Source organism: Capricornis sumatraensis, chromosome 3 (assembly GCF_032405125.1).
Source record: "Capricornis sumatraensis isolate serow.1 chromosome 3, serow.2, whole genome shotgun sequence".
Classification (NCBI taxonomy): Eukaryota; Metazoa; Chordata; class Mammalia; order Artiodactyla; family Bovidae; genus Capricornis; species Capricornis sumatraensis.
In genome coordinates, this window is record NC_091071.1 from 180,198,030 (window position 1) to 180,218,514 (window position 20,485).

The 20,485-nt window shown below is 59.0% G+C and overlaps 1 protein-coding gene across 3 annotated transcripts; it reads left to right on the plus strand.

Annotated features, from left to right (window-relative positions):
- Nucleotides 1-3,605: 3,605 nt before the first annotated feature.
- Nucleotides 3,606-20,026, plus strand: ARHGEF19 (Rho guanine nucleotide exchange factor 19). 3 transcript variants are annotated; one of them, XM_068967592.1, is made up of 17 exons: nucleotides 3,606-3,933; nucleotides 4,131-4,469; nucleotides 10,619-11,062; nucleotides 11,448-11,735; nucleotides 11,870-11,978; nucleotides 12,052-12,128; nucleotides 12,418-12,659; nucleotides 13,190-13,350; nucleotides 13,463-13,615; nucleotides 13,848-13,977; nucleotides 14,099-14,173; nucleotides 14,342-14,431; nucleotides 14,567-14,727; nucleotides 16,581-16,739; nucleotides 17,042-17,121; nucleotides 18,929-19,033; nucleotides 19,420-20,026. In XM_068967592.1, the coding sequence occupies exons 3-17, from the start codon at nucleotides 10,648-10,650 to the stop codon at nucleotides 19,575-19,577; spliced, it is 2,403 nt and encodes an 800-aa protein (XP_068823693.1). In that variant the 5' UTR covers nucleotides 3,606-3,933; nucleotides 4,131-4,469; nucleotides 10,619-10,647; the 3' UTR covers nucleotides 19,578-20,026. The 3 variants fall into 3 exon arrangements, with proteins under 3 accessions (XP_068823693.1, XP_068823692.1, XP_068823694.1); XM_068967591.1 differs by having other exon boundaries at nucleotides 3,606-3,791; XM_068967593.1 differs by lacking the exons at nucleotides 3,606-3,933; nucleotides 4,131-4,469 and adding an exon at nucleotides 4,477-4,931.
- The last annotated feature ends 459 nt before the right edge of the window (nucleotides 20,027-20,485 follow it).

Sequence of the window (20,485 nt, forward strand, 5' to 3'; positions counted from 1 at the left end):
GCAGGAGCAGGGGTGTTGGAAGGACTCAGCTCGTCCAGTGCAGGGCCTCTTTGAGGAATACCTGGAGATGGACAAGCAGTGGTGTGGCAGGGCCCCTTGCGGGGGCGGGGGGGGTGGTGGTGGGCTGACCCAGCAGGAGGGGTGACCCAGACCTGACACGCCCCAACCCCCAGTGCTGCAGTTTGGATTCATCACCATATTCGTGGAGGACTTACCACTTGCTCCCCTGTTTGCTCTGCTGAGCAGCTGAGTGAAGATCTGATTGTATGCCCACAAATTCCTACTGGTGGCTGGTGACTGAATGGACTCAGTTCAGTTCAGTCGCTCAGTCGTGTCCGACTCTTTGCCACCCCATGAATCGCAGCACACCAGGCCTCCCTGTTCATCACCATCTCTGGGAGTTCACCCAGACTCAGGCCCATCGAGTTGGTGATGCCATCCAGCCATCTCATCCTCAGTCGTCCCCTTCTCCTCCTGCCCCCAATCCCTCCCAGCATCAGAGTCTTGTCCAATGAGTCAACTCTTCGCATGACATGGCCAAAGTACTGGAGTTTCAGTTTTCACATCATTCCTTCCAAAGAAATCCCAGGATTGATATCCTTCAGAATGGACTGGCTGGATCTCCTTGCAGTCCAAGGGACTCTCAAGAGTCTTCTCTAACACCACAGTTCAAAAGCATCAATTCTTCGGCCCTCAGCTTTCTTCACAGTCCAACTCTCACATCCATACATGACCACAGGAAAAACCATAGCCTTGACTAGATGGACCTTAGTCGGCAAAGTAATGTCTCTGCTTTCGAATATACTATCTGGGTTGGTCATAACTTTTCTTCCAAGGAGTAAGTGTCTTTTAATTTCATGGCTGCAGTCACCATCTGCAGTGATTTTGGAGCCCCCCCCAAAAAAGTCTGACACTGTTTCCACTGTTTCCCCATCTATTTCCCATGAAGTGATGGGACCGGAAGCCATGATCTTCGTTTTCTGAATGTTGAGCTTTAAGCCAACTTTTTCACTCTCCTCGTTCACTTTCATCAAGAGGCTTTTTAGCTCCTCTTCACTTTCTGCCATAAGGGTGGTGTCATCTGCATATCTGAGGTTATTGATATTTCTCCCGGCAATCTTGATTCCAGCTTGTGTTTCTTCCAGTCCAGTGTTTCTCATGATGTACTCTGCATAGAAGTGAAATAAGCAGGGTGACAATATACAGCCTTGACGTACTGCTTTTCCTATTTGGAACCAGTCTATTGTTCCATGTCCAGTTCTGACTGTTGCTTCCTGACCTGCATACAGATTTCTCAAGAGGCAGGTTAGGTGGTCTGGTATTCCCATCTCTTTCAGAATTTTCCACAGTTTATTGTGATCCACACAGTCAAAGGCTTTGGCATAGTCAATAAAGCAGAAATAGATGTTTTTCTGGAACTCTCTTGCTTTTTCCATGATCCAGCGGATGTTGGCAATTTGATCTCTGGTTCCTCTGCCTTTTCTAAAACCAGCTTGAACATCAGGGAGTTCACAGTTCACGTATTGCTGAAGCCTGGCTTGGAGAATTTTGAGCATTACTTTACTAGCGTGTGAGATGAGTGCAATTGTGTGGTAGTCTGAGCATTCTTTGGCATTGCCTTTCTTTGGGATTGGAATGAAAACTGACCTTTTCCAGCCCTATGGCCACTGCTGAGTTTTCCAAATGTGCTGGCATATTGAGTGCAGCACTTTGACAGCATCATCTTTCAGGATTTGAAATAGCTCAACTGGAATTGCATCACCTCCACTAGCTTTGTTCATAGTGATGCTTTCTAAGGCCCACTTGACTTCACATTCCAAGATGTCTGGCTCTAGATTAGTGATCACATCATCATGATTATCTGGGTCGTGAGGATCTTTTTTGTACAGTTCTTCTGTATATTCTTGCCACCTCTTCTTAATATCTTCTGCTTCTGTTAGGTCCAGACCATTTCTCTCCTTTATCGAGCCCATCTTTGCATGAAATGTTCCCTTGGTATCTCTAATTTTCTTGAAGAGATCTCTAGTCTTTCCCATTCTGTTCTTTTCCTCTATTTCTTTGCATTGATCGCTGAAGAAGGCTTTCTTATCTCTCCTTGCTATTCTTTGGAACTCTGCATTCAGATGCTTATATCTTTCCTTTTCTCCTTGGCTTTTCGCCTCTCTTCTTTTCACAGACAGCCATTTTGCGTTTTTGCATTTCTTTTCCATGGGGATGGTCTTGATCCCTGTCTCCTGTACAGTGTCATGAGCCTCCGCCCATAGTTCATCAGGCACTCTATCTCTCAGATCTAGGCCCTTAAATCTATTTCTCACTTCCACTGTATAATCATAAGGGATTTGATTTAGGTCATATCTGAATGGTCTAGCGGTTTTCCCTGCTTTCTTCAATTTAAGTCTGAATCTGGCAATAAGGAGTTCATGATCTGAGCCACAGTCAGCTCCCAGTCTTGTTTTTGTTGACTGTATAGAGCTTCTCCATCTTTGGCTGCAAAGAATATAATCAGTCTGATTTCGGTGTTGACCATCTGGTGATGTTCATGGGTAGAGTCTTGTCTTGTGTTGTTGGAAGAGGGTGTTTGTTATGACCAGTGCATTTTCTTGGCAAAACTCTATTAGTCTTTGCCCTGCTTCATTCCGCATTCCAAGGCCAAATTTGCCTGTTACTCCAGGTGTTTCTTGACTTCCTACTTTTGCATTCCAGTCCCCTATAATGAAAAGGACATCTTTTTTGGGTGTTAGTTCTAAAAGGTCTTGTAGGTCTTCATAAAACCGTTCAACTTTAGCTTCTTCAGCATTACTGGTTGGGGCATAGACTTGGATAACTGTGATATTGAATGGTTTGCCTTGGAGAGAACAGAGATCATTCTGTCCTTTTTGAGACTGCGTCCAAGTACTGCATTTCGGACTCTTTTGTTGACCATGATGGGTACTCATGCACGGACTCAGGGCACCGGGATCTGATGCTCCTACTCGAAACCATGGCCCTTTCATCATCGTGAACGTGAGGGGAGGAAGGGAGGGGGTGAAGATCAGAGACTGGGAGCAGGCTCGAGAACCGGGAAATGGGGGCAGAGGCTAGAGATCGGGGCGAGAGATTGGGAAATCAGGGCAGAGGGCTAGCGCCCTTGGGCACAGGCTCATCCTGCCCGCGAGAGTGGAACCAGACCCGTTTGGGCCCGGAAAAGGCGGGGGGGCCTTCCCACCTGGAGCCCCTGCAGTTTTCTTCACCGCCTTCCCCTCGGACTTCCTGCCACGCCTCCCGTATCGGTAGGAACACCGCAGCCGGCTGCGCGGCTCTGTCAGCTTCACGCGGGAGTCCGCGCCTCCGGCTTACCTCACCCGGGGCGGGGCCCGAAGGGGCGGAGCGCCGAGGGGGCGGGGCCCGAAGGGGCGGAGCGCCGAGGGGCGGGGCGGAGGGGAAGGGGCCCGCGGGGAGGGGCGGGGCCGTGATTCTGTGGCCCCTCCGGCTCGGCCTGGGGGCGGGGTGTTGAGTCTGGGGGCGGGGCAGTGAGCGCGTGGGCGGGGAGGGGCGGGGCCTAACTGGGAGCTCAGGAAGCTGAGTCCGGGGGGCGGGCTAGAGGGCAGAGCCGGCTGAGGGTACTGCTAAGCTGACAGGGCCAGGCTCTAGGGTGGGGAAGGGTGAAAGTGCCTATCGTGGGCCGAGGGCCTCGCGGGACCGCGTGCCCTCCGCCACCCAGGTACAAGGGCTTTCGCGACGCGAAGAGGAATCTCACCTTCGTCTGTGGGAAGCCGCTGGCTGGGCGTTTGGGCTTCATCATCGCCTTCGAGGTAGGCTAAGCCCTCTGGGCGCCGGACAGACCAGAGTCCAAGTTAAGGCTGTGCCGCCGTCTGGCTGTGAGATATATTTCAGAACAGGACCTACTCCACGGGGTCGCCATGAAGACTGAGCGGCAAGCACGTGCACAGCACAGTAGGTGCTCAGTGAATTAATTAGTGTCACGACTAATACTAATACCTCTTGGCCACAGTCCTGGAAGTCCTGCTAGCTTTGCTCAAGAGCCTCTTTCCCTAGCTCTGATTCTAACAGGTTCTTAGTGTAGGAGTTGGAATTGTATCTCTCTGTCTTTGGGCAAATGACAACCTCTTTATGTTTTGGCTTCCTTACAGGTGAAACAGAAGTTATTTACTCCCTAGAGTTGTTGTGAGGATTAATTGAATGAATCCCCAGAACCCCTCAGAATATTGCCTGGTACCACCGACTCAATGGACATGAGTCTGAGTAAACTCCGGGAGCTGGTGACGGACAGGGAAGCCTGGCGTGCTGCAGTCCATGAGGTCGCAAAGAGTGGGACAGGACTGAGCGACTGAACAACGAAGTGCCTTGTACTTAGTAAGCGCTTGGCAGAGTAAGATCGCTAAAGCCATCGTTCTTTTTCACCGCTCCCTTCTCCCCAGCCTCTCATCGCCTGGCTCGTGCTCGACCTGCCAGCCGCCCTGGCTACCTAGGTAAGGCGCGGCCTGGCAGAGCAGGCTCTGGCGAACAACGCGGAGGCGCTGCTTGGGTCAGTGCGGTCGGTGGGCCCTGGCCCCGCCCCTGACCACGCCCTTCTGCCCCCCCCCTCGGGCCCAAGGTCTGCGTTCTGGCCCCGCCCCCTAGTTTGGCCCAGAGGGAGGATTGGCCGCTGGCTCGCTCATCTCCTCCGGGCCCCGCCCATCACCCAGTCCCGCCCCTCTTTTTATGTTCACCGGAGCCCCTTCTGCTCTGGAGGGTCCTCCGCTTAGGCCTGACCCATCCTTGCTTTCCGTACGCTGCAGCAGGAGGCGCTGTCCCTGGAGCCCAGGACGCAGGGTCCAGAGACGTGAGACTTCCTTTCCAGGACCTTGATTCCCCCAGGATCCTCCCTCCCTTGGGGGCCTCTGCTTCCAGCTACGAGTCAAGGCTATGGTACCTTGGCCAGCGGCCCCAAGGTCGGCCCAGGAGTTGGGGTGAGAGGGCTGGGGTTCTCTGAAAACATTAGCCCTGCATAGCTTCCCTCTGCACGTTCCCAGTCTCCTGCCCCTTGAGCAACGCTGACAATAAATCTCTCTACGCCCCACAGTGCCGCCTCCCCACGGACACCTGGTCCCCACCCACTCTGCGCAGTGTCTCCTCATTACGTGCCGATGTTTTGGGGGCCAAGGCGGATATGAAGGAGTGAAGGGACCTAACCTCTCCAGCTGAATGGTTACCAGTTGGCGAGGGAAAACTCACGGGTTCTAGGAGCGGACTGCAAAAGGCCCTGCGTTCCTCAGGGCTTTCAGTACACCAATAATAATCAAAAGGGGTTGGGTTAGGTCAGCTGAGACACCTCCCAGTGGACTTCTACACTCTTCACCAGACCCTCCCCAAAGTCTGGTGAGGCAGTACCAGGCAGTTGCTGAGGGCACGGATTGGTCGTGGAGCCACAGACCTGGGTTTGAACATTAATTCTGACTTTTATTTGCTGTGCGACCTTTGGCAAGTTTCATTTCATCATCTGTAAGGTAGGGCCTTTATGAAGCTGATGAGAGACTTAAGTAGGATAATGTGCTTAACCAGCACACGTCTCATGCCCTCAACTTGTAAGTGGGAGCAGTTACCGCGTCTATCTCACAGGGTTGTGGTGGCGATTAAGTGAATATTTAGCGTGTGAAGTGCTCAGAACGGTGCCTGGCACATTAGTGTATAATGAGAGTTCCTAGCAACAGGAACCCTAGTACCTGTATACACTCATTAGGTGAAGTGAAGTGAAGTGAAAGTCGCCCAGTCATGTCAGACCCTTTGCGACCCCATGGACTATACAGTCCGTGGAATTCTCCAGGCCAGAATACTGGAGTGGGTAGCTGTTCCCTTCTCCAGGGGATCTGCCCAAACCAGAGATCGAACCCAGGTCTCCCGCATTGCAGGCAGATTCTTTACCAGCTGAGCCACAAGGGAAGCCCAAGAATACTGGAGTGGGCAGCCTATCCCTTCTCTAGGGGATCTTCCCAACCCAGGAATCAGGTGAATTCTTTACCACCTGAGCTGCCAGAAAACCCCGTTATAGATGCTGTGGCCCGCGGCGGTGAGAACCAGCACCCTGCAGAGTCTTCAGGGTCCCTGACCCAAGGCTCATCATTCTCTGGGATGCTCCCCAGCCCCACGAAGTCCCCTGAGCACGTCTCACACTTGGGAAGCTGCAGCAGAAGGGTGACCTGTCCCCTGGGAGGGAAAGCAGTGCCTTCTTCATCTCTAGGATGTCGGTCTGGGGTCCTTTCAGAGCCTCTCCTGGGCATAGGACTCCCATTGTTCCAGCCCCCGTCTTGTACCCCAGACTGGCCAAACCGGTTCTGGGGAAGGGGGGCGGGGAGCAGGCACGTTGAGACAGCCGCCTGCCTGCTTGCGAGGTTCCCTCCGCCCTCGCCTCCCCTCTCCCTGCCCCACACAATACCCAGGAGCTTCCATTGCCTGGCTCAGGGGCCATGCTGGCATCGCCCCCTGAGGACCTGGCTGCAACCCCCGAGCCCCCAGGGCAGCCTGGAGCCCGGGACTGCGCTGGAGGCTGGACGGAGCTCCCTGGTTGAGGTAGGGCCCCCGGCTGCCAGCAGCCCCATCCTCCTCCCACCAGTCTTCCCGAGCAAGCCCTTTGTGCCGCCTCCCAGGCCCCTGATCCTGGCCCCCACACGCTTGTGGCCTCTTGGGCTCCCACAGCCTGCGTGGCCTGAGTCTCCTTTCCAGCCATGACCTCCCACTTGGCTCCCTGCATTGAGAAGAAGAGGGACCCTGCAGGGCCCTGCTCCTCGGGCAGCAGGGCAAGGGGCACCGTGGAGGGGGCAGGGAAAAGCTGGGCATAGGAGGTCAGAGATGCTTTCTCCAGACCAGACCAGCATCTAGGGCCGCTCCCTGCCAGCCTTGAGTGGGTGCATTGTCCATGTGATGAGTACCCCGTGGATGGGACCCCCTGTTGACTTAGAAGATAAACAGCAGAACCTGAGAGTTGTGGGGCAATATAAGGACTGCAGCCCTGGGAGCAGTTTCTCAGAGCCACCCTACAGACGGGGACACTCGGGCCCAGGCCCAGGCTATGATTCGTCTAAAGTCACACAGGGCTTGGAATGTTGGCAGGGGCTCTCCCCTGTGGGTTCCCTTGCCTAGTGGGCACCAGAGTATCCTGTGATCAGGTCTTGAGCAGGGTTAGCTGGGACCAGTCTCTTCCTGGGAGTTTTATTGGGGGGGGTCTAGGAGAAGGAAATGGCAACCCACTCCAGTGTTCTTGCCTGGAGAATCCCAGGGACGGGGGAGCCCGGTGGGCTGCTGTCTATGGGGTCGCACAGAGTCAGACACGACTGAAGTGACTTAGCAGCAGCAGCAGCAGCAGCAGAGATAAGCTATAAACACTCTAGCAGTGAGGTTGAGTGGACCACATCCACAGAAGGCCACAGGGCTGGCATCCTGGCTGGCTGGTCACTCTCATTGTCCCTTGGCCTGGGCAGAGATGGAGGCTAACCCACCCCTGACCTCCTCCCCGGGCACCTGCCTCCAGCCTTGTCTCCTCCAAGGAAGCCTTGCCCATCCCCCTCCATTTACCCAGCCTTCTCCTCTGAGGCTTTAGTAGGGGTGCTCCTTGGAATTCCCTGGCGGCCCAGTGGGTAGGACTCAGCGCTTCCACTGCACAGGGCACAGGTTGGGTCCCTGGTTGGCGAACTAAGATCCCACATGCTGTGTAGTGTGGCCAAAACAATTTTTTTTTTTTTTTAATATGAGATGCTCCTGCCCCCACGGTTCCACGTTTTGCTCATTTATCCCTGCAGCTGACATGGGGAGGGGGCTTCCTTTCAGCCCTCGAGAGGCTTCCAGAACCCAAGTGGAGAGACTCTCCCAGAATACGAGGGAGCAGAAGCACACGCGTGTTCCTGCACAGGCGTGCCGACAGGAGCGAGCGGGGCTCCTGTGGGAAGGGCTTCCGATTCCAGCAGGAGAAGGGCAGCGGTCCCCGTGTCTCCTGCCACGTGCTCCTAATGTGTCGACGTCGCTGCCTCAGTTTCCCTACCTGTGGAACGGCCCAAGCCGTCCTTGTGACTAGAGAAAGACTGAGAGCACTCAGAAGCGCGACGACCAACTGCAGAGCTCCCGCTCTGTGCGAGGCGCACTGCGTGCATGAGTCTTTTCTTCGGCCACACCGTGCAGCGTTCAGGGTCTTAGTTCCCAGGGAAGCCCCCTGCGTTGTTCTTATTTTTCACTCTTTATTTATCTTTGGCTGTGTTGGGTCTTAGTTGCGGCCCGTGGAGTCTTCCTCCGCCGCCTGCGGGCTTGTCTCTGGCTGTGGCGAGTGAGGAGCAGGTGGGCGCTCTAGGCGAGGCGCACGGGCTTTAGCCCCCTGCCCCAGGCTCATGGGATCTTAGTTCCCCGACCAGGGGTCAAACTCGCATCTCCTGCTTTGGAAGGCAGATTCTTAACCCCTGCGCCACCAGAGAAGTACTCTCAATTCGCCTATCAGCATTTTGAAGCATGACTATCCTGTTCACCACATGAGGAAACAGACAGACTTGCTCCCGGCGGGGAGGGCCCAGAGGAGTCCATGGTGCTGAGGAGCAGCGCCAGCTTGCGCTCCAGGCAGGGGGTGGAGACAGAAGGGGAAGCCGGCCAAGGGGCTGCGCTCAGGGGGTCCGGGCACAGAGCCGCGCCCCGCTGGCTCTTCCGCTCCCTCCTCCCCCTAGGCTCACGGACACTCTCGCTGTTGCTCTCTCGGCCTTCTCCCTCTCTCTGTGTACTGGGCCCCTGGGTACTTCAATCAGGACAGTTTGCTACCACTCCTTCAGGAAGCCTTCCGGGAATGCCCGGCTCGAGATGAGCCCAGCCCTCTGCTCTGACACTTCCTCTGGGCTGGTTCCTTCCAACCTGGATTGTAACTGTTTTTGTTTTGACTTCCCCACGAGACTGGCAGTCCTGCAGGGCATGAAACGTTTGCCCGTCTGTCTCCTCCAGTTTTCCCGGGCTTCACATCTGTCTCTGAGTATCTGGTCTGTCTGAAATGCTCGGTGTCTCTCTCTGCCGCCATCTCTGGGCTCCTGAGCGTCTCAGCGTCTGCGGTTTTCCGTTTTGGAGTGCTCTGGGGTCCCGGTCTCTGGGTCGCTCTCTGAAGCATCCCTGCCCTCCAGCCTCAGCCCCTTGGTCTCTCCGGCTCTGTCTCCTGAGTCTCCTGGCCCTGCGGCCGCTGCTCCTTTGGCCTGAGCAGGCCTCTGGGGAGGGGGGCGTCCTTGCTGCCCAGCCTGCCCACAGGGAGGCCAGGCCCCGGGAGGCCCCCGCCCAGCCTGCTGCCTGTTCCCTCCCTCCCTACCCGCCTGCCTCACCACAGGCCTTGATGAATCAAACTCTTTGTCTGGGTGGGATCTCCCCAAGCCAGCTGGGCAGAGAGGGCTTCCCCTGCTGGAGCAGCCAAACACCATCCGCGGCGGGCCTTGGTGGAGAGGTGAGGGGCTGCAGCGAGGGGCCGGGGGCCAGGGCTGGGGGACTCAGACCCCGCTGACTGGTAGGCCTGTCCTGAGGCTCCGGTAGCCTCACTGGGGATGACTTCCTGCCCAAGAGGACCCACTCAGCTTGTCTTCTTCCTGAGGCTGGGAGATGGGGTCCCCTCTCTCACCCCCAGCTGGGGGGCTGGGGCTCTTTCCTGCCCTTCTCCTGGAAGGGCCCAGCCTGTCCTGGGTGGTGGCCTGCCTGCCAATCTGTGACCCTCCCAGCCAGCTTGGCATGGGTGTGGGCACCACTCACCACTGAAGCCTACAGCTCCGGGCACAGGAGGGGAGGCTGGGTGACACCAGCAAGGGTCTCCTGAGCCTGTGCGTTTGTACCTGCATCACGGTGTTGCGAGTGTGAGTGGAACAGGAGTGTGAGGAAGCTTGAGCAGATACGTAAATATCTGACGGCTCAGCGTGGGTTTGTGAAAGTGAGCGAATATATGTACTTGTACTAAAAAAAGGGTGTGTGTGAATTGTGAGCCTGTGATCTGAAATGTCTGGGTGTATCTGTGAAAGCACGTATGTCAGTGTCTGCAGCTGGAAGAAAATACATGTGGATGTACATGGGACAGACGTGGGTCTGTGTGACACTGTATGCTTCTGTATGTCTGATCACATGTCAGGGAGTTGGGAACGTACAAGGTGCTTAAAGGCACAGACTCAGAGCTAGACTGCCTGGGTTTGAATCCTGGCCCCATTGTTTACCAGATAACCTCTCTGTCTCACTTTCCTTACCTGTAAAATGGGGCTAATGACAGTGTCAGATCAGGGGGCTTCCCTGGTGGTACAATGGTCAAGAATCTGGCTTCCAATGCAGGGAACTTGGGTTCGATCTCTGGTCAGGGAACTAAGATCCCTCATGCTGTGCGCCAACTTGAACCTGCGAACCACAACTAAAAGAAAAAAACCAGCATCAACTCCGGGTTGTTGGGGCTTCAGAGGATTAAATGAGCTACTACGTGTAAAGTGCTCGGCCTGTTGTTAAGTAAGTGCCAAGTAGGCATTAGCTATTACCACAGAATCAAGTGTGTGAGTGTGCTTGCACAGAAGTGTGTGCAGGAGGCTGCGTCCAGGCCTCCAGGACGCGGCGCCCACTGACCACTGTTGTCCTGTGCCTTGCTCTGATGCCTTCTCCCCTGCAGGCCCTGGTGGGTGGTGGAGCAAAGGTGGAATGGACTGTGGGCCGCCTGCCGCCCTCCAGCCCCGTCTGGCTGGGCCGCCTGGCACTGCCCACCACCCAGTGGCTGTGTGCCAGCAGGAGAGCCTGTCCTTCGCGGAGCTGCCCGTCCTGCAGCCTCCAGGCCCCATGTGCCTGGATCTCTTCCCCGTGGCTCCGGAGGAGCTGCAGGTGCCCGGCAGCCGCTGGTCTCTGGGGACCCCTGCTGCCCTCCAGGGGCCGCCGTGGCCACAGCCTCCCGGAGGCGCAGACCCCGAGCTCTCCTCCAGGGGGGGGATGCGGCCTAGCCGGGCTGGCAGCTGGCCACACTGTCCTGGTGCCCAGCCCCAAGCCCTGGAGGGACCCAGGAGTCCCCAGCACCCACAGCCACAGCGCCGGGCCAGCCACGGATCAGAGAAGAAGTCGGCCTGTGAGTCACTCTGGGGGAGGGTGTGGTGAGGGGGAGGATAGGGGAGGGTGTGGTGGCTCTTTTAGGGCCAGTAAGCCCCCAGATTCCCCAGACAGGCAGGACAAGTGATCTTAGATCTTAGGGATAAGGAATCTGGGGCTCAGAGGAGGCAAGTAACTTGTCTGAGGACACCTGGTGAGTGGGTGTCCTCTGCCCCCTGCAGCCAGCTACTTTGCTTTCTCCCCACCCCTCTGGCTGACCGCATTACTCTGGGAAAAGATCCTGGCAAAAACACTGGCCTTTCTCTCGGGCACATCCCTCTGATGCCCAGGGTCACAGGGCAGTGGCAGGGAGGAGAGACCCCACTGGATGCCAGCCTGTGCTCTCTCACCCCACCCCCTGTCAGGGCGCAAGATGCGGGTGTACCAGCGAGAAGAGGCCCTTGGTGGCCCCGAGGCCCACGTTGTCTTCCTGGAGCCAAGCCAGGCCGAGGAGCAGGGGCTGAGCACAGAGGAGCCCCGGCCCGCGGGGCTGCCTGGGCTTGCTCGCGGGGGCCTCGAAGGGTCTGAGCGGAGGCGCTTCTCGGCCTCTGAGCTGATGACCCGCCTGCACTCTTCCCTGCGCTTGGGGCGGAATTCAGCAGCCAGGGCACGGAGCCCAGGGTCAGGGTCAGGCCCCGGAGCTGCCCGAGAAGGTACCAGCTCGCCCCGGGGCCCCAAGAAGAGCTCAAGAGGCAGATGCGGGGAGGGGCGGGGTCACTGCACACCTGAGGCTCGTGTGGTGCCCAGCACCGCTCTTGGGGCCTCCCTCAGCTCCGCCCCTCTGCAGGGAAAGTGTCTGGGAGAGACTCGCTCAGTGAAGAGATGAGGGTGGACGCCACGGCGACGCCAGCTCCTGTTGATCTGAGCGAGGTCCCCGGCAGCTGGCCGGAGCCCAGGTATCACCTCCCACCCCAGGCTCGGTCCGAGGCGGGGAGGGACGGTGACGGGCCCTGACGCTCCGTTTCCCAGGCTGGATGCGCGGGAAGAGCCGGCGCCAGGGCCCCGGAGCGCCAGCGAGCGGCGCCAGTCCCGGTTCCTGCTTAACTGTACGTGGGGGGGTTCGCCGAGGGAGGGGCCGGGAGCTTGTGTACCGGGAAACCGGGATCCGGGGGGCTGAGAGGTCGGGCCTCTGTGGGAGGGAGAGACCGGGACCATGAGTGTCCAGTCCAGGGGGCAGCATGCAGGAGGTGCCCAAGGTTCGCGGGAGGAGTGGGCGAGTGACCCGAGTCACCAGTCCCGCTCCTCGAACCGTCGGAAAGGCTGGTTAGGCGAGGCGGGCCGCGGGAACAGGGCAGGGGGCCGGCGGGCGCCCCACGGCCTCCGCTCTCCGCCCAGCCGTCCTCTACCAGGAATACAGCGACGTGGCCAGCGCCCGCGAGCTGCGGCGGCAGCAGCGCGAGGAGGAGGGCGCGGAGGAGGGCCCGGGGCCGCCGCGCGCCGACCTCTCCCCGAGCAGCTCGTTCCGGGCGCAGCGCGCCGCTCGGGGCTCCACCTTCTCGCTGTGGCAGGACATCCCCGACGTGCGCGGCAGCGGCGTCCTGGCCACGCTGAGCCTGCGCGACTGCAGACTGCAGGAGGTGCGCCCGGGCCGGGGAGGGGGCCGGGGAGGGGGCGGAGGTGGTCCCAGGGGCCGGCGAGACTGCAGGAGGTGCGCCTCGGCCCGGGGTGCGGGAGTGTGGGCGCAGGAGGTGGGCCCGGGGGCGTAGGGTGCGGCAGGACCAGGACAAGGACCCTAGACCGAGACCCCCGAGAGCGGGGCCTGGGAGGGAGGAGGGGCGCAGAGGGTGAAACGCAGGGTGCACGCGGGCCCAGCAGGTCCTAGAGCAGGAACCGGGCGGCGGGAGGGCGCACGGGGACTGGCAGGGCCGGTTGACCCGGGCCCGGCCGGATGCGCGCGGCCTGCAAACTTGGGCCCAGCTGGGTTGGAGCCGGAGTAGCAGCAGGAGGCTGTCTCTGAACCCCACCTGGCGCTAGATCCGGAGGGGGCTGGAGAAGGAAAAGGGACGGCGGCTGCGCTGAATCTAGGGAGGCGGGCTCCGGGCTCCGGGCGCGCTTGGTGGGCGAAGCAGCGCATTCAGGGTTCAGCCCTGCATCCGCCCTCACTCAGGCCAAGTTTGAGCTGATCACATCCGAGGCCTCCTACATCCACAGTCTGTCAGTGGCCGTGGGCCACTTCTTAGGCTCGGCCGAGCTGAGTGAGTGCCTGGGGACACAGGACAAGCAGTGGCTGTTCTCCAAACTGCCCGAGGTCAAGGGCACCAGTGAGAGGTGAGGCGGTGGCCTGGGCTCGCGGGGAGTCAGGCAGAGGCTGCAGCTGGCTGGGCTCCCGCCTCTGGGGTCTCCTCCTGGCCCCGGCCCTGACCCCTGGCTGCCCTTTCAGGTTCCTGCAGGACCTGGAGCAGCGGCTGGAGGCGGACGTCCTCCGCTTCAGCGTGTGCGACGTGGTCCTGCAGCACTGTCCGGCCTTCCGGCGCGTCTACTTGCCCTACGTCACCAACCAGGCCTACCAGGAGCGCACCTACCAGCGCCTGCTGTAGGCGGGGCTCTGCCGGGGAGCGGCGAGGGGGGCCGGGTTCCGGCGGCAGTAGGTGCAGAGGCCGGGCTGAGGAGGGCTGACCTGGGAGCGGCGGGGCGCCTGCCCTGGGCTCTGACCACGAGGAGGCCAGACCTGCCTGCCCCGAAGCACCAGAGGGGCGACTGGAGGCGGGGATCCCGCGTTCGGGGCCCCCTGTCATCACAGACCCTCTCCCGCCCCCACTGTCCAGCCTGGAGAACCCCAAGTTCCCTGGCATCCTGGCTCGCCTGGAGGAGTCTCCTGTGTGCCAGCGGCTGCCCCTCACCTCCTTCCTCATCCTGCCGTTTCAGAGGATCACCCGCCTCAAGATGCTGGTGGAGGTACCTGAGGGCTGGGTAGGGGAGAGACCCCTTTATCTCCACAGCCCCTCGGGGCACCCAGGGCAGGGCAGGGTGCCTGGGAGAGGCCACACTGCCTCGCTGCACAGGCTCCACCTTCCAGAACATCCTGAAGCGGACAGTGCAGGGCTCTGAAGATGAAGACATGGCCACCAAGGCCTTCAATGCCCTCAAGGAGGTGAGCTCGGCAGGGAGGAGGTGTCTGGCTCCCAGGGGCCTCCCCGGAACCCCTGTGTGTCTCCAAGGGAGCCTCAGTCTTCAGACTCCCTCGTCTCCAAGTGGGAGCCTGAGGCTGGGCTGGGGGAGCCTCGGGGCGCTGCGGGTGACCCCCCCATGGTCTCCGCAGCTGGTGCAAGAGTGCAATGCCAGTGTGCAGTCCATGAAGAGGACAGAGGAGCTCATCCATCTGAGCAAGAAGATCCACTTTGAGGGCAAGGTATCCGCCTTCAGCCAGGGAGCTGGCACACTCGGGGGGGCAGCCCTGTCGCCTCCTCCCTGGGGGCTGCAGGCCAGTTCATCACTGTCCAGCCCTCTGCCCCTGGCCTGATGCCTGCCTCCTCCTCCCTCCCAGATCTTCCCGCTGATCTCTCAGGCCCGCTGGCTGGTCCGGCACGGGGAGCTGGTGGAGCTGGCACCCCTGCCCGCAGTGCCCCCGGCCAAGCTGAAGCTGTCCAGCAAGGCGGTGTACCTGCACCTCTTCAACGACTGTCTGCTGCTCTCCCGGCGGAAGGAGTGAGTCTGCGCAGGACGGGGGTGCTGGTGGGTGAGGCTGGAGCTCTCTTCTTCCGCACCAGCGGGCTCACAACGAGTCCACCTGCCAGGCTCTGCTGCCAGGCACCCTAAAGCTGAGAGGCTCCCCCAGAAAAGGCAGAGCCGGGACAAGTCCATCTTCTGGAGACTCACGGGCTGGGCTGTGTCCCAAGAACTGTGAAGCTGCTCTGAGCTTAAGCCAATTGGAGCAGAGACTAAACGCACAGCCGCCCCTGAGCCACAGTGGTAACAACGGACATTTGAGCGCCTTTTCCGTGCCAGGCATGCTATGTGGGCTTTCCCCTTTAATCCTGAGTGTCTTCCTGGAAAGTAGCCTCTCTGGTTATTCGCGAGATCATGGAGCGCAGGAACCAGGGGGAGGTCAGGTCTGTCTGATGCTAGGTCCCAGGCTCCTAACTTTTGCGCTCTCCTGCCTTCCATCTGCCAAACAGAGGCTACCATGTAGGGAGACGCACTGTGATAATCACTCGCGGAGAGGTTAGCACACAGCCTGGCGTGTACTGAACACTCACTCAGCATTAGCTGTGACTATTATAAGTCTGGGAGACTCCCTGAATGAAGTAAGCCTTAAGGATGGAGGGGATGAAGGATGGATGTCTTATGCCATGGAAAGAGTTCAGCTCTGATTGATTTATTTATTCAGTGAAGCATCATTGAATCCCTATGCTGTATTGGGTCCTCCAAAGGAGGTTGGGAACTTAGAAATGAATGAGATTTGTTCTCTGCTCACCGGCTCTCTCACACCAGTGAAAATAAATCCTGATAGCCACCTGTTCAGGGTTTTGATGGAAGGGTTAACTGTTCTGTAGTATTCCCTAGTGTGGGATGAGATTCAGTAAAGCTTCATAGAGGAAGGAACGTTTGAATTGGGTTTTGAAGAATACGTAGGAATTTTCCAGGTAGAGGTGATTGGAGAAATATAGCCAAGTCACAGAAGGATGGAAGAGCAGAGTATATCTGGGAATTGATGAAGCCTAGTGTGGCTAAGTTTGTAGAAAGAAAGGGCGAGAGAGGGAAGCTGGCGTGTTGAAAGCCGTGGCAGAAAGGTTGGACTTTCTGAGAGCATGGAGAGTTAAGCAGAGAAGGCCAGTTTGGAGAACGGGCTGGAATGGAGAGCCCAGAAGCTCCTGTAACTGCCCAGATGAGCGCAAAGGCTCCATAAGTAGCAGTGGGCCTGGGGGGATCAGTGAGCTCCGGGGACAATAAGGACACAGCTGCTGGCCGGTGAGAGGGGCGGGCAGGAAAGAGGCGAGTGGAAGGCCCGAGCGGCCTCGGGGGATTCGCTGGCGTCTTTCAGTGGAACGAAGAACTGCGGAGGGACCTGGTCTGGAGGGGAAGATACTGGTTTTGTCTAGACTGGCCGACATGAAGGAACTATGGAACACCCTCCATCTACCCACCCGCCCACCTTTCTTAGAAGGGTTTATCAGACCCCAACAGTGGGCCTGGCAGAGTCAGGTGCCGTGATACGGCAGCACGGGAGACAGAGTTTCCTCCTATACCGGTCACAGAGGCAAACACGAAGCAGTCTGCCCATCTCAGCGGGGGAGCTGCCCAGGCGGCTCTATGGAACAGAGGCTTCAGGAAGAGGCTCAGAGAGAGCGGAAAGTGTGCCAGGGGCAGGGACCGGCTCCATCACCTCCCGCCTCTGCCAGTGAGCCAGGAGATTGCAGCCCTCGTTTTGCTGACTGCCCTGTGCAGCCTCGCTTTCTTGAGGAGGGTCCTAGGGACAGATGACGCCTTCTCTTCTCGTCCCATCAGCAGCCACCTCGTCCCGAGGATGGGTCCAGGCTGACCTCACCCCCCCGTTCTAGGCTGGGGAAGTTTGCCGTCTTCGTTCACGCCAAGATGGCTGAGCTGCAGGTGAAGGACCTGAGCCTCAAGCTGCAGGGCATCCCTGGCCACGTGTTCCTCCTTCAGCTCCTCCACGGGCAGCGCACGAAGCACCAGTTCCTGCTGAGGGCCCAGACGGAGTGAGTGGGTCTGGGTTTGGGGAGTGGACCCCCCAGGCAGAGGCACGGCCTTTCATCTCTCTCTCAGGATGGTGGCCTAAGGCTGGGGCTGGCAGAGCTAGCATCCGGGGGGTCCTGGACCTGTTCTGTGCCCATCCTCAGAGCTGGGTGGGCGCTGGCTTGGGTGGGCCTTGGGGTGGAGACGGCTGACCTGGGTCCCACGTCTGCACGTCATTACCTGTCCTCCCAGCCCTGGTTTCCCCACTGTGGCCCCGGGAGACTGCAGTTCTCATGTCGGGACAGTTCAGCCTTCCTCTCCCTAGGAGTGAGAAACAGCGATGGATCTCCGCCATGTGCCCCTCCAGCCCCCAGGAGGACAAGGAGGTCATCAGCGAGGGGGAAGGTAGCAGCCTGCCCCCCACCACGAGGGCCGTGTTCCCGGGGCTGTGTACAGCATCGCGCTCCCCTTCCCCTGGTGCTGGGCTCCGTGTTGCCCAAGGGGCCGGCAGGGAGAGGGGTCAGCCTGGGGCAGGCTGGGTCTGCGAGACCCTGGAGGACGGGCCGGCTTCACGTGCAGTCAGCACCCTGGAGTAGACGCAGCCTTGCTCATCCTCCCCTGCCGTCCCCCCAGAAGCCCCTTTCGCGAGTTAGAAAACAGATGTGCAGAGGTCAAGTGGCTTGTCTGGGCTCAGCGGTCAGTGGCCCAGCTGGGACTGGAACCGCCTCTGTCTGTCGCTCTGCGTCAGCTGCAGAGAGGACAGCAGCAGAGTGGCCGGGAGTGGGCGCGGGTCGCGGCAGGCCGAGGGCTCTGCTCTGCTGATCCGGAGGCTTCTCTGGGCCTAAGGCCGGTGAGCCAGGGTACAGCCCGATCAGAGGACACCTTGGTGTGGTGGGAGCCAGGTAGTTATGCAGGGTTTTCCAGCAGGGGTGTTAGGGCTGAGCCAGAGAAAAGGAAGGTAAGAAGCTCGTTTCCTCCCAGTACTGCCCACGTGCTGGGGTGCCAAGGGCTTTGCACATGCCTTTATTTTCTGCCTGCAGTGAGGGAGCCCCAGTTCGATCGCTGGCTCGGGGAGGTCACCTGGAAGAGGGAACGGGTACTGCTAACGACAAGTCCCTTAGGTAGATTCATTCTTCCTATCTGGGAACACTGAGGCCCAGGACTTTGGGCAACTTGCCCGAGGTCAGTGAGCTGGGATTCAAGCTTGGTCTGGCTCTGAGGCCTGTGGTTTTCCCGACACTGCTAGTCCACCTGGGAGTGTGGTCGCAGGGGCTGAGGCCTGGACCAGAGTCGGTTCTCTGACTGGCGCTAGAGGTATTTCGGCCGGAGGGTGAACTTGCCCCTCCAAGGAGGTGGTCAGGGAAGGCCCCTGAAGGACGGGGAGGGGCAGCCACGGTGGTGTCTGGCAAGAGCACTCTTGGAAGGGGAAACAGCCGTGCAAAGGCCCTGAGGCAGGAGGGGGCCTAGAGTGTTTGGGGAACAGCAGGGTGACAAGTGTGCAGCTGAGCTTTTCCGAGGAGGAAGGGGGAGATGAGGGAGGTGAGCAGGTGAGCAGGGGCAACGCCAGACTGTGCAAGGCTTTGGAGGCTATGGGAGGACTTTTACTCTCAGAGGAGCGGGAAGCCCTGGAGGGTCATAACTGGCGGCGGTGTGGTTTGAGTCTCCGCTGAGAAGGATGCGTGGAGAGAGCGTCAGAGCAGCATGGCGCTCATACAGAGGGGGCATGTGCGCGCTCAGTCGCGTCTGGCTCTCTGTGACCCCACGGGCTGCAGCCCGCCAGGCTCCTCTGTGCAAGGGATTCTCCAGGCAAGAGTACTGGAGTGGGTTGCGATTTCCTCTTCCAGGGGATCTTCCCAACCCAGGGATCAAACCCATGTCTCCTTCATCTCCTGCCTTGGCAGGTGGGTTCTTTACCACTGCGCCCTACAAAGGGGCCATTACTGTTGTGCAGAGACAGACCAGGAGGTCGGGAGCAAAATATTGAAGTGAGCTGGGAAGCTGAGAGCCCAGGGCACAGAACCAGTAATCGAAGCTCGAAGGGGCTGGACTCACTTAGCACTTGTGTTTAGGGTCAGAGAGGAGAGTGGCTGGGGTGGACAGACGAGGAGCTGCAGCAGCCACTCTTTCTTTCTTCCCTCCCTCCCGCCATTTCCTCCCCCCGCCCCGCCCCATCCTACCCTGGGGACCCCCTCACTCGCCCTTGGGTTCTCAGACTACCCCCAGGTTCAGTGTGTCAGAACATATAAGGCACTGCAGCCAGATGAACTGACTTTGGAGAAGACGGACATCCTGGCCGTGAGGTTGCAGACCAGTGACGGTGAGAGGGCCCTCCTGGAGAGGCCTCCTGATGGGGGCTTTGGGGGCAGGAGGCAGCTAGATGGCTAAGCCTTCACAGGAAAAAGTTACACCAGTGTTCACCCACCATAGCATGCAAGAATCGAGTTAGACAAGAAGATGAACTTCCTGCTTGCACAGATGTAGGGTTGAGAGTAACCGATGGGGGAGAAGTGGGGAAATCCCTCAGAGAGCATCAGGAACAACAGATCACAAGTCCACCTACCAGTCTGTAGAGGTGTGCCCCTTCCTGCCCCCAGGAGATGCTGAGATGGTGTCCTCTCAGCCCCGGCGCACGGACGGGGCTGACGTTAGGGCCCAGGTGTTCCTTGAATGTCACTGACGCTGCCCCGGCCCATGTGTCCTTAGGCTGGCTGGAGGGGGTGCGCCTGGCAGATGGCGAGAAGGGCTGGGTTCCCCAGGCCTACGTGGAGGAGATCAGCAGCCTCAGTGCCCGCCTCCGGAACCTCCGGGAAAATAAGCGGGTCACAAGTGCCACCAGCAAGCTGGGGGCGCCCCCCGTGTGATGGCGACTGTGGCCCGGGACAGCAGCCCCACGCCGGCGCCTGGACAGGTCTGCAGGGGGCCTGCGGTGTCCCCATGAACCCCCCGCTGCTGCTGGAGCTTCTGTCCTCATGCCTGGCTTCAAGGGTGCAGGCTGGATGCAGGTGGAGGTGACTCCGAAGAGTCTCCCCTCCTTCTGCTCCTCCGAGCCCACAGTTCAGGGACGAGGGCCATTTATCGCTCTGGCTCGTGCCCTCTGGAACCTGGCCTGTCCCTTTCCTCCCCGAGTCTTGGCCCCTCTGGCAGGGACCTGACTGGCAGTGGCTCTGGGCTCTGGGACCTATCTGTGTAGACAGATCTGGAGTCTTCTGGCATGAGCCTGTGTGGGCCCCGGTTGCTGTGACTTTCCTGTAAATAAACTCCCCTAATGCCTTTGCTTGGAGTCTGTGAGCCTCATGGTACCGCTTGCACCCCAGCCCCGCTTCCCAGATAGAGATGGAGGGTTGGGCCTCTCCCATCATCCAGGGTTAAGGATCCACCTTCCAATGCAGGGGATGCGGGTTTGATCCCTGGTTGTGGAACTAAGATCCCACGTGCCCCAGGGGGCAACTAAACCCTGGTGCTGCGACTGGGGAGAAGCTCACACACCGTCAACTGCTGAGCGGGGCTCTCGAGAGCCTGAGCACCACGGCTGGGAAGAGCGAGGCCTGCAGCAGCCGCGGAGAAAGGTCGAGGGGCTCTCTGACTGCTCCCCTCCCCCTAGGACCTGCCCTTCTGCAGAGCTCACCCCCTGACCAGAGCGTGATGTGAGAGGAGCTGCATGTCAGACCGCTCTGGGCTGCAGTTAGCAAGAGATTCAGATAGGCTTAAATATTAAAGAGAATTTATTTGCTCTTGGATTTGTTTCTTATAGCTTCTTTAACAAATGATT